General features: G+C 38.3%; 1 protein-coding gene across 1 annotated transcript; it reads left to right on the top strand.

Annotated features, from left to right (window-relative positions):
* The first annotated feature begins 411 nt into the window (after positions 1 to 411).
* On the top strand, positions 412 to 12,443 carry LOC116710547 (protein bicaudal D homolog 2-like). Its single transcript, XM_032549660.1, is given in 10 exon segments — positions 412 to 823; positions 3,852 to 4,064; positions 4,993 to 5,124; positions 5,126 to 5,146; positions 6,056 to 6,121; positions 6,123 to 6,521; positions 7,364 to 8,362; positions 8,464 to 8,615; positions 9,838 to 10,069; positions 11,183 to 12,443. Coding segments are annotated over 10 exon segments (2,457 nt in total). The 5' UTR covers positions 412 to 583; the 3' UTR covers positions 11,186 to 12,443.
* Positions 12,444 to 13,458: the final 1,015 nt, after the last annotated feature.

Raw genomic sequence — 13,458 nt, 5'->3', positions numbered from 1 at the left:
AGTAAGGCAGCTCTGAGTTGAAAGTAGATATTTTGTTTTCGACCATTAAACTGTAGATAAAAATCAACGCATTACCCGTTTCGTGGACATAAATGTAGTTTCATGGTAAAACCTCTAGATGGCAGCCTTGAATTAACTTATGTTGTCAGTATGTATCCTCTGGAAGTCACGCTATGCACTCTGGTAGTTGAAGTCAACGTCCCAGCTGTACCAGACAGTCAATGTGACATTAGCATTTCCTTCAAAACTACAATTCCCTCTACAGTCACGTAGATTTGAAAGATGTGTGGAGAGCTTTTTCCAATCGATGATCTCAACTGAAGTTTCCTCTGGCTGCCTCATGAAGAGACTGAGGAAAGTCATCGAGGATGACAAAACTATTTAATTTAAACGCATTTCGACGTCTGTGACTGGGGGGGAAAAGCAGAAGGAGCAAGACGCCATTCAAACCGCGACAATGCGGTTCAAACAAAGAGGACAGTGATTTGCGGCGTTCGGAGTTTTTTTGTTTTTTCCCCCCCCCCCCGCTAAAACCCAAGTCAGGGCTGGGTTCCGTCACGGTCTGAATCGGCGATTCGCCAAGATGTCTATGGAGGAGCAGGACTATCCCGAGGCGGTGCTGGTGACCGAAGCTGGGCCGCAGTGGCTCCGAGTCGAGGTGGACCGTCTGACCCGCGAGCTGCGAGAGACAACTCACGAAAAGATCCAGGCGGCGGAGTACGGGCTGGCCGTCCTGGAGGAGAAGCAGCAGCTCAAGCAGCGATTCGATGAGATGGAGACGGAATACGAGACGGTCCGGCAGGAGTTAGATCAGCTGAAGGAGGTAAGCTGAGGTCTAAGCCACGCAGACGGATATGTTTAAAATGCTGACAGGCTGTCAGTGGTAACCCTGACTGTGACCGGGAGGCACGTTAACCTGGTTAATATCGCACATAGTGGTTTAAATGTACTGCGCATGTGTTAATCATGGTTATTAGCAAGTGTGCTGGGTTAGGATCCACTAAGTATACAATAAACAATGTTTTTCTTATGCTAGGAAAACTAGGCAAAGAAGCAACATCTTGGTCACTTGCCCACACTTGCCCTGGGTATGTGAAAACTAAAGCCCTCTAGTCAAATAAACCTCAGTAACTTAATTGTATTTGTAAAGTTTGTTGTTCTGTTGTTGGGTGAGTTCTGAAGAAAAGTCTGATGGTGGTTGAAAATACAAACATGCTGCAGACATTTCCTTTTGAGCACTGAGAAGTAAATCTTTGGTGAGATAATATCTCCTAATCAGGTTTTATCCACTTCCCCTTTCTTGTCTCAAAGGGTTGTTTAGATGGACATTTCCAGCTCATAACTACAGCAAACTTCAATGTTTTTCCTGCATGCACAACTCACTTCAAAGTTAAACTACAATAACAGTAAACAGCAGCTGCAGATACTAAAGTAAATATCATGACAGCAAAATTTGCTTTAACTAGAAATAAATATTATTATGTAGGACAGCTGGAAGTGTTTGAAAGCTGAAATTCTGTGCAAAATATATCCCTCAATTTACACTGAAACCTGTGACTTAAAAGCAATAAAAATAATTCTGGATTACATTCACTAAACTAATCTTTAGTAAATGTTCTGCCTTGACAATGAAATTAGAATAAAACTCAGATTATTGAGTTTTAAAAGTTTTGATAGCTTTAAAAATAGAAGCACTTATTAGAAGCAAAGACAATTTCAACTTGCATACAAATTCAATTTAAGCTTGAATGTTAAATTCTGACAATGATATATAAATGTTACATTTTGTTTCTTAAGAAATTCAACAGTATTTTTTGTAGCATAAATAATTATTTATATTTCCTATGGCATATACAACTTATTGTTGAAATGACAATAATAATAATTATTGTTATTATTATTATTATTTTACAGGTTTAAATGTTCTTAAAATATAAGTTATGTCTATGAATTAAATTAAATACAAACAGTACATGCCTTGAATTGATTAGCCTACAGGAAAGTGGTGTGATAGGTAAGGCTGCACAATATTTTCATTATTATCTAAATATCACTGCACATAATATGCATATACCAATGAATTACCTGGACAACAATTAGTGTTTGCTAATTATTTGAGTAATGTACATGGAGCCTCTCTATGGCAGTGATATAATTGGTGACACTTGTTTAAATCAACATAAGCTTTAGAAGGTATAAAGGTGGTAAAGTCATTAAAATATAATTTGTCTCAGTACCAAGACAGCAAATGTTGGCCAGAAGCAATCTAAATAAAACTTTTGTTCCTGAAATGGAAATAATAAATTTTACTTTGTTTCCATTATCTGGATAGATTAGTCATTTGTGTTATGTTATGAACCCAAAGCAAGAAGACATGAACACCTCTTATGTCTTTGTTTATATGGCATCTAAGATCTCAACTTGTGGGAAAAAATCACACCATGTTTTAAAAAGAGGATGTTCGGTTTTCCCCTCTGAGTGTTCTTGGAGCTTCTAACCATGTTATCAGTAGAGGAACTGCTCCCTGAAGGACTTCCACTTTGGCTTTTTATAGCTGTTGTACTTGCTAGTTTCTGAATGTTGCTCACTCTGAATTATTCAGTGTAATGGCTCTGTTTTACTGTCCTCCAGCTCATCCAACGTACTCAGCTTCTCCACGTTGGGAATTGCTCATTGTGTGGCGTTTTACTTGCAGTGAGAGCTTAAATGGTTTCTAGATCTTAGTCACAGTGGTCAAAGCAATTATTATTGATACCAAATATGTTTGATACATTCTTACTAAGTAGGCTAAATATCAAGTCAAAATGAGGAACTTAGGTTTTTTCTCTTCTGAGTCTCTATGAGTGACGACTTCAGAAACTCTTGTTGGGTATCTCCACATTAGGTTATTCCATTGCTCATCACGCTCTAATAATTAAGCAGGCTTACTGTTGTCGTCACTGGCATCGTGTCTTATGACTCTGACTGATGATCTGGAGTCATCTCCTCAGCAGCACCAATCATGACAGCAGACTGCTGCTTGTTCCTCAAATCGCAACATGTGGCAGAGCCGCAGCTTTGTGGATCTGATCAACTTTTCTGCTTTTCATAATATTTCAAAATCCTGGGAAAGCTACTCAACAGCAGACTAGACAATTTTATTGAAAAACATCAACTACTTGTGAATCATCAATATGGCTTCTGAAGTAAACGACCAGTATCACATGCACTAATTGAAGGACATTTCTAACTCTATAGATAAAAATAAATTTGTGGATGTGTTCATTGATCTCAGAAAAGTGTTTGATTATAAATCACAGCATTTTAATCAGTAAATTGGAACAATGTGGTATTAAACAATGTGGCACTAAATTGGGTGAAACGTTACTTAAAGAACAGAAAACAATTTGTGAAGAGTACATGTACATCATGATTTTATGCCATTTTCGAAAAATAAAACATTTTCAACGGCTTCATTTAACTCAAACACATATTTACCAGCTCATTATATTCTTTTAAATAAAGTGCATTTTTAGAAATGTATTTATTTGTCCAGTTAAATCTTGCAGGTTTTTTTTTTTGTTTGTCCTTCAAAATAATTGAGGAAATTGTACCGTTAAAAATAAAGAAGCAGAAAGTATCGAAAGAAATGTTAGATTTTATAAATATGTTAGTTTGATTTCAAATTTTAAGACAATAAAACTGAAAAGGTAGTTTTGCTTTACAATGAATGTAAACACTTTAGTTTTTCACTAATATATATATTTTTTTAATGTACAACTAAATCTGCAACTTAAAACAGCTTTTTTTTTTTCCTTAATCGTTGATGAAATTGGCTTGTTTTCATGTTTCCTGTGTTGGTCTGTCTTTAGGCGTTTGGACAGGCTCATTCTACCCACAGGAAGGTGGCAGCAGATGGGGAAAGCAGGGAGGAGTCGCTGATAATGGAGTCTGCCAGTAAAGAAGCTCTGTACCAGCAGAAGGTCCTGGAATTGCAGAATGATCTCCGACAGGCCAAAGCGTCTCTCTCAAGTGCTCAAGCAGAAAATGATCGCCTGTCTTCCATTGCTCTCGAAATGAGAGAGGTAAACCTCCTGCCTTTTTTTTTAGTGCAGTTTAAAATGGAGTGTTTCAAGCATGGGTTTTTATTAAATCTCCTTTTTGTCCACTATGAACATTTTCTAAACGCACTGAAGTAAAAGCAGCAATTTAAGACTCTCTAAGAAAGCAAAGAGACAGGCTTAAGTTTGATTTTAACTGTGTTGATTTAATTCCCTGTAAAGGTGGAATCACAATCAGCTGCTGCATCTTATTGTCCATCTCAATAAGAGAACAAAGAGCAACTCAGTACATTAAAACTTTTCAATTAGCATGTTTTGTTTTGTGTTTTAGGATTAGTCATTAAATAACTTCTCAGTTCTGTCTATTTGGGTCTGCTATAGTCCGTCCTATTTTAATTTTACTGCTTCACCATTGAAGAAAATCTCTTTCCCAGAAACTTTTTTTCAGCTCCTGGTTCCTGTGAGAAAAAGGTACATTGTGAGTGAAAAGTTATTCCTTCCCTAAGGAATAATTACTGGAAAATATTCTGGCAATTAAAATAAAAGGAGTTTGACAGAAAATGCATGCATTTTGAGTTCACAAAATAGGATCAAAGTTTTCAAGATTAATTTATTTGTATTTTAAGGTAGTAATTTCCCCCTAGCGAGATAGTAGTGTTTGCAACAAGAAAGGGGTCAGTTCTGAATTTGTCCAGCAGGAAAGATGATGTAATGGTCCATAGTTAGTAAAACAGAGAATGTCCTCAAAAGTCTCTTTGTAGCCTGAGTTATTAGGTGGACAGTGTCCTCCTGCTGTCATTTCCTCTCTAAATCTTGACCTGCGCTCTGTGCTTACACGCTGATCCTAATTTGACCTGGAATGAGTTTATAATTCCTGCAATAACTAAAGTACATCCAGTGTTCAGCTGCAGAAAAATAAAGTTATTTCTGTTCTGTCACCTTTCCTGTCCAGAATTCAGATGTGGCAGAGCTGCAGCGGGCTCAGCTTCGAGACGACATCAGAGAGTATAAAGTTCGAGAAGCTCGACTTCTCCAGGACTACACTGAGCTGGAGGAGGAGAACATCTCCCTGCAGAAACAAGTATTCTGTGCTGCGGCAGAACCAGGTGAGACCAGCAAAGTCCCAAAAATGGACGATTGTCATGAAGTTCTTGTACGTGAATCTGATTCTTTTGCTGTGTTACGACTAAGACAGACCCACACACATCGGCTACTACAGAAATAAAGCAGATGCTTATAGTCTTATATTGTTAAATAAACTGGTTTACATCAAATGTTACGGGGTAAAATTTATGATATAAGAAAATATGTGCAGAGTTAGACAAATTTAACCTCTTTGACCCAGGTCAAAGAGGTTAAATTTAGGGACCTTTTAACTTGAGTGAATTTGTTCAGTGAAGGGAAACAAATTCTGCATTAAGAGAAAACACTTTTAGCTGAACCACATATTGCACATTTCTTGGTATCTCTAAATACCGTGCCTGACAACAAACCCACATTTCTACCATGCCATCTCGGTCCCTAAACATAAATCCTATTGAAAACCTGTGGAGTGAGCTGAAGAGAGGAGAGCATAAACGGACGACCTGGTGGGATTTTACAGAATAAAACGGATGGGAATCTTCAAAGATGATTTTTCTATTTTCTCTATCCATGTGAGATATTAGAGCAGGGATATTAGAAAGTGTTGATTGCAGGGTGCAAACTCTTCTGACGCTAATTTTCTTCACAATTACTTTTTGCTTTGAATTTATTTCCCTCATAGATAGGTGTGGAGAAATTAACATATAATGTCTCTGTTCTCACTATGAAAAAGGTTGACACACAAATAATTTGACATTTAAAACAAAGTTTAGAGACATTGCTGTGTTTTTTCTCCTCTACATGTATTCATCTAAAAATCTTTAATGCTGCTGCTGTTTTTGAAGTTCTTTTTGACTATCAGCACAATTATAGTAAACCCCACTCAGCAAAGTGAAATTATTGCTTTATGTATAATTTGACAATGTGTACAGGTGGAGTTCGAAGGTCTTAAGCATGAGATCCGTCGGCTGGAGGAGGACTCCCAGTGTGTCCAAAGTCCAGCTGGAGGATGCTATGCGTCTGAGAGAAATCGCAGAGCGACAGCTCACAGAAGCTTTAGAAACGATTAAAACGGAGCGTGAGCAGAAGGCCACGCTACGCAAAGAGCTCTCCCACTACATGACCATTGGGGGGTCCGTGTACAGCAGCTCTTTTAATATCTCCATCGATAACCCCAAACTCCACGAGGATCCCTCCACCATCCACGAACCTGACAACGACGATCTGATCAGAGGCTTCGAGAACGGCCTGGTGAAGATGGGTGACAGCGACGAGGACAACAGAACGCTGGTGAACAAGAGAGGAGAGGCCTTCAAGCCAGCTCCTAGCTTGGTGGATGATCTGCTGAGTGAGCTCAACATCTCTGAGATACAGAAGCTGAAGCAGCAGCTTGCTCAGGTATTAGATGCTGAGATGCACTTTGAGTATTATTTTATTTTCTCTGAAAGGAGTATGTTATCTAAGCCCATGTGTTTTAGCTTTATTAATCAAAAATTAATGTTGTTTAGACTAGTTCTTTATCAAATGCTTGATTCTGATTGGCCACAGGCTAAACATTGATTCCTATTAAATATTTTCAGCTAAACTGTTTACTGCTCCTAACAAAGTGGTGGTTTGATAGTGTGAATAAAGCCAGGACTTTACTTTACCATTAATTTTAAGACGTTATGAAGATGAAATCTAATTATATAGAGTTTCAGTGTCATTCTTTCAACACTCCAGAATTGTCACTTCTAAACTTATCAAATTATATTTGATCTGATCTGTGGTTGTAGTTTTGCCTTAATGATGGGCAACAGAACAGTTTGATAATGTATTGAGAAACTAAAAATCTAAAAATCTCAACAGTGACAAAAGTCACAGTACAAGCAATTAATTTAATGTGGAATTTTAAACAGTTAAAACCAATGGGATTTGTACAGTAATGTATTACACAGGACAGCACATCTGAATAAGTAAAGAAATTCAGATGCATGTTTGAATTGCAGATTCAGATAACATTAAGTGTAATATCTCAGACTTCGCTTGTTTATATTTATCAACCAGAGGACAGGCATTGTCCCTAGCATAAGTTATATATTATTGAAAAAGATCTTGACTGAATTAAGTTTTTATTATGAGACTGAGCGAATTCTAACCAGTGGTTAGTAACAAACTTTTTCATATAGGATTGATTAGATATTTATTAAGAGAAAAAGTGACTGACATCATTTAAGAGGTTTATTTTGTTTGTGCGTCAGGTTGAGCGGGAGAAGATGGCCCTGATGAACTCGTTGCAGGAGAACCAGAAGCAGCTGGAGCAGGCCTACGGCACGGTGTCTGAGCAGAAGGAGACCGTCAACAAGCTGACTGAAAATCTAAGTGCCATGCGGAAACTCCAGGCCAGCAAGGAGCGCCAGTCTGCCCTCGACACCGAGAAAGACAGGGACAGCCATGATGACGGAGATTATTACGAGCTGGACATCAACGGGCCGGAGATCCTGCAGTGCAAGTACACTGTGGCCGTTTCTGAAGCCGGAGAACTGAGGCAGGAGCTGAAGACCCTGAGGGCTCAGTACGAGGAGTGTCGAACCAAGTACGAAGACGAGCGAGCGCGGTTGGAGAGTGACGTCCAAGACCTCAGGTCAAAGTTGTTCTCTTTGGAGAAGATTAACCAAGCGGATAAAGTGGAGGTGTCCCGCCTGGAGAGGGAGCTCCGTTTGGCCACGGCAGCTGCAGGAGAATCCCTCGGAAGCCTCAATGTCGCCCAGGATGAGCTCATAGCTTTCAGCGAAGAGCTGGCCAATCTCTACAACCACGTGTGCATGTGCAACAATGAGACTCCCAATCGGGTCATGCTTGATTACTACAAAGATGGCAAAGCCTTGATGAGACGAGGGCAGGAAGGGAAGGAGCAGCAGACTGTTCTTCTCACCAGTGGGCTGATGGGTGAGAACGACAATGGAAAGTCAGAGTCCTGCAGCATTGTGGTGACTGCCTCAGCTCCAGAGCATCGCCCCGAACCCATGAACATCTACAACCTGGTAGCCATCATCAGGGATCAGATCCGCCACCTGCAGCAGGCGGTGGACCGGACCACAGAGCTGTCCCGTCAGAGGCTCGCTAACCTGGAGCTGAGCGCCGTGGCAGACAAAGACAAAGAGGCCTGCATGGAGGAGATTCTCAAACTCAAGTCGCTTCTCAGCACCAAAAGGGAACAAATTGCCACTCTCAGAGCTGTGCTCAAGGCCAACAAACAGGTCAGAGGAGGATTTTACATTTGCTATTTGTCTCATATGTATTGTCTGTTACAGTTTTCAGAATCGCAAGAAATTAATACTAATGTAAAACATCCATTTAGACGGCAGAAGTTGCCCTGGCCAACCTCAAGAGCAAATACGACAGTGAGAAGGCCATGGTTACCGAGACGATGATGAAGCTCCGGAATGAACTCAAGGCTCTAAAGGAGGACGCAGCTACTTTCTCCTCTCTTCGGGCCATGTTTGCTACAAGGTAAAATGTGACTTCTGTTCTGGCTTTTATTCTGAGCAAACCGAAGACAATCGTATAAGATCCTTACAACTTCTTAGCAGAAGAAAGAATAAACATACTAAACAAATTGGACAAACTTTTACTTTTGACAATAGCGTACCTCAGACAGATAGTAATATCACTGAAAGGTTAATTAGCTAATAAGTCACTAATTCATTGCAAAAGTGAAACTGTGACATTGGTTTATTACACTCAGTAGTATTTGGCAACAATTTTCTGTAGGTCTGCTAAGGTTAATAATTGTAGGTTTCGCGTGCATGAAAACCCCAAATTCACTTTCTCATCAAATTAGAATGAAAAATGAGAGGTATATTCTGGCCTACAGTTTTGGGGTAGACTTCTGACTTGCTAGGAAGGAAAGTTGGCCACAAAAAGATTTGGCTAAAAAAACATGGTGTCCTGAGAGCTCTATACATGTACATTAATGTGAAATTGAGTGGAAGAAAAAACTGGGGTGGCAAAAGGTGCACAAGGAACAGCAATAACAATACCTTTGAGATGATTGTGAATCAAAGCAGGACATGAGCTACAACTGTGGCTCATGTCACAGTTTGTAGGATGTTTTAATCCACTCCTGAACCAAAAACAATGTTAAGTCTGACTTGCGCTGAAGAGAAAAAGAAAGACTTGCTTTTTTAGATTAAAGTAAATGTTGCCTTTTATTTGGAGTGCAAGAGGCACCAGAATGATCAAAATTTGTTTTCTACAGTTTTCTTTTTATAAATGAATAAACTTTTAGATATTCTAATTTAAGTGGCACCAGTAACTTTCTCTATTCAACCCAAACATGAAGGAAAATTATGAGACTTGCCAACAGCATGCATATTGTCAGCATTTTAATTTTAAAAGCAGGTGCAGATGACCTCCAGTAGTTCTTATTTAGTACCTCTGTATTTCCTGATGTTGCTTTTTTCAAACGACTTAAGGAAATCTGAATCTCTGCACTTTTCCTTTATAATTATTTTGTCTTTCTAGCTATAAAGACACAAAGCATTGTGGGAGCAGTCTGATGTAATACTGACTCAGCTTGCAGGAAATCCATCCTTCCATCTGGAAAAGTTGTCTTGGGAATAAAATTACAACTTCAGCCACATTACTCCTCCTAGTGGCAGAAATGTGTATCCGTGCCATCTTCCTTTTTTCCCCTCTCCTATGTTGTTCTAAACCTCTTCTTCTCTCTCAGATGCGATGAGTATGTGACCCAGCTGGATGACATGCAGAGGCAGCTGGCTGCAGCTGAGGACGAGAAGAAGACGCTGAACTCACTGTTACGGATGGCTATTCAGCAGAAACTGGCTTTAACTCAGCGCCTCGAGGATTTGGAGTTCGACCACGAGCAGGCACGCCGCAACAGTGCTACAGCGGCGGGAGGAAAGGGTAAAGCAAAGGGCAAGGGAGCTTCCTCCAGCCACCATGTAAGTCAGATGGTAAACTGCAGGACTCACAGCAAATGAGATGTTTTTTTATATTTCTAGAGCTTAAGTTGTTATTTATTTTGCTTGACCATCTTTGTTGTAGCTAAAACTTCTAACATCAGGTTCCTGATCTTTTTCTGCAATTATAAATCATCTGTTGGGTTAGAATATTTGTCTTTTTATTAGGAGTTCTATACAGCATCTACTTACAGGGTGAAGGAACAACAATTGTTTTTAAATGTACATTTATATAGCTTAGAATACTTGAAACAACTTTTCAATAAGCACATTGTTAATTTTCTGACTAACATTTAGTCAATTTCAGATGATCTCTAAAATATAATCTGCGAGAAATGTAGTATGTAACTGGAAAGGATGGTCAAACCATTGTTGACCTCATGTACTTAAAGAGGGTTAAAAACAAAATTAAAGCTGAAAATAAGAGCCAAACGTACAGTGAGATCAAGTGAGAGTGAAACACAAAACTAAAAATCACTGAAATATGTACTATAATATACAGTACCTAGCAATTTTAGGTGCTTTTCAATTACAGATAGTTTACATTGCAAACTGTGTTTAGGATGTCATATCAACAGCTGAAATGATTAGTATGGTTAGCATTACTGTGTTTTTTCTTTCACAGTAAGTATACCATGACCATAGATTTCTAAAATATTGACATTTTTTTTGCCCAGCATGTTCTGTAACAAATTTGTGCTCTAAAAAGAAAAAGGTGAAAGTAGAGCAACTTTCCAGTAATACATTCAGCTCAGTAACACTGTGAACAGCCGAGTTATTTTAGCTCAGGTTCTGATCCACTTCAGTTTAAATGTTCAGACTAAGTCAGGCTAAACTAAACTGTTGTCTAAATGTTTGGGTAAATCTAAATCCCCAGTATTAAATGAAAGCCTTGTAATTCCACAGAAATCATTAGTTCTACAAAATGCAGTGATGCATTTCCTAAATCTTCTTGTAATTCTTGTTTTGTAATGAAATCAGTTATTTCCTCACGTTCCTATTTGTTTGCATCAGATATCTAGAGCGTCCATTTTATTCTTAAACTTCATGTCAACAGAAGCTTGAACGCTGATCATTTTCTCTTTTCCATTGCAGTAAACCCGTCAAGACAAGTGACCTTAAAAAAAAAAAAAAAAGTCCGTCAGTGTGACTGTTAACACACTCCAGGATATATCTGTGCAAAGACGCGAACTCAACCACCAGTATTTGCCAAGAACATTATAGAAGAGTGCCATAACACTTAATGTAGTTTTTATCACAGTGTGAGGGAGGAAAGTGACTCGATGCGCCAGCGTCCCTTTGGATTTCATCAGTCTTCCAAGTAAATGCGCCACTGACTGCTGAAACAGAGGAAGGACAGATATGGATTCCTCGCTGATTACTTTTGTCTGTTACCACAACTGAGCACTTTTTACTACTTATTCCTCCTAACAGATTCCTTCTTTAAATTATGCTTGAATTAGTCAGTATTTTTAACTGAGATGTATGCTTTCCCGCCTGCTCCCTGGTCAAACATTGAGCTCTCTGAATATATTGTAACCTAATTTATTTTTAGCAGTACAGTAGGAGATTGTTAGTTTTTGAAAACAAAACTATTTGTCCTATTGGGTCAAATTCGAACGACAGAGACGAAGGAGTTTCACAAGCTCTGCTTTCTTTCGCCTTGATCTGGTTTGTTTTAAATCAAAGCCAGTAACTGGAGCAACCAATGTGCTGACCAGGTATATGTTTTCAGGAAATGATGTTACATATTGCTATAACCCTAATGTAGGGTGATGGAGTGGAGAGTAGATTTGGTTTTGTAATCAGCTTGGCAAAATTGTGGCAAAACTTCAGTTGTGCCAATTTTTGCCAGTCCATGAGTAAACTCATAATGACTGAGGAACAATATTTTCATGCAAATTTATTTAAAGATTTATAAGTTAATAAAACATACTAGTATTCATTCAGATTTTATTCATGAAGAGGTTTTTTTAGTACTTTTTTAATACATCTTTTTGTATTTGCATTTTGGTCATACAGTATCAAGTGCAGTGCCATTGTGTGTTTTGTTTGTACAAGTGCAATTTCCAATCCTGGCTGAATAAAAAAATAAAGTGTTTGTGCTTTTTGAAAGTATTAATTTTTACATGTTTTATTATGACTGCAATTGTATTTATTTGTGTCTGTTCAGATAACAGGATTCATTGTTCTTTTGGTAAATGAGGGAGTTCAGATTTAGCTGCCTGGTTACAAAGTAATGATGAATGAGCTCTTGTGTAAAACATAAACGTACTAGCAAAGTTTGTTTGTTGGCTTCTGTTACTACCTCCAGTTATAGCTGGTGAAGAAATAAACCTGACTTTCACAGCTCTGAGGAGTTTTGTGTTTATTTTAGTTACTGCCTTTCCAGTTTTTAGTACTGAATATTTTCTGCTACTTTTAAAGTTTATTCGTACATTGCGGACAAGCAGCCAAGCCAAAGTATTCATGTCCTTTGAAGTTTAATCATCTAGTTTTCCTTTTGTTACAACCAAAAGTGTTTGTTTTATTAGTGCTTCATATTATAAACCAACAAAAAAACGCACATAATTGTCGAGGGAAATAAAAAATATTTTATTTTCCCCACAAAGAAATTTGAAGTGTGTTGTGTAAATTTGCATTTAGTCCCTTCTTATGCTGTCCCTGGGTGTAATTTCTTCAAAGTTATGTTTTCCATGAATGCTACCGTGTATTTAGTTGTCGAAAGAAATTGAAAATTCTGTATCATTTTCTCTTCACTTTTTGATTTTGTACTGCTTTGTGTTGGTATATTGCTTTCAATCCATGTTAAACTGCATTCACAGTTGTTTGTAGTGTGACAAAATGTGAAGTTCAAAGGGTATGAAATCCTTCTCAAGGCATTCTATGCCAAAGGTGAGAAATGGCAGTGGCAGTATTAGGCTGTGGGATCACTTTTTTGGCAGAGAAACTGTACAGAGCCAAATTAAGGGCAATTCAAGGAAAACAGAAAACCCTGACAAAGGATGGTTTGGATCAAGCTATGTTCTAATGGCCTAAATCCAGTTTAGATTTAATGGAAAAACTTTGAAAATTACTCTTCACACATACTTTTGATCCAATCGTATAATACTTGAGCCTTTTTGAACACCTTTCAGACTCTAGATGAGTAAAGCTGATACAGCTCTTGTCCAAAAGATGTGGTTCCATAAACAGGATGTAAAAGATGTGCACTGCAATAAAAAAACACATGCATTTGTTTTCTTCCACTTGACAAATGTCTGTTTTTCCCCCATCATGAAATCATTCAATTCTAGAGGCCTTATAAATTTAAACTAACCCACATTATACTACACATCAAGTGCTAAGAACTAACCTGCTGAAGTAGTTGA

This window comes from Xiphophorus hellerii, chromosome 20, assembly GCF_003331165.1.
Source record: "Xiphophorus hellerii strain 12219 chromosome 20, Xiphophorus_hellerii-4.1, whole genome shotgun sequence".
Lineage (NCBI taxonomy): Eukaryota > Metazoa > Chordata > Actinopteri > Cyprinodontiformes > Poeciliidae > Xiphophorus > Xiphophorus hellerii.
This window is presented reverse-complemented; position numbering and strand designations above follow the sequence as displayed.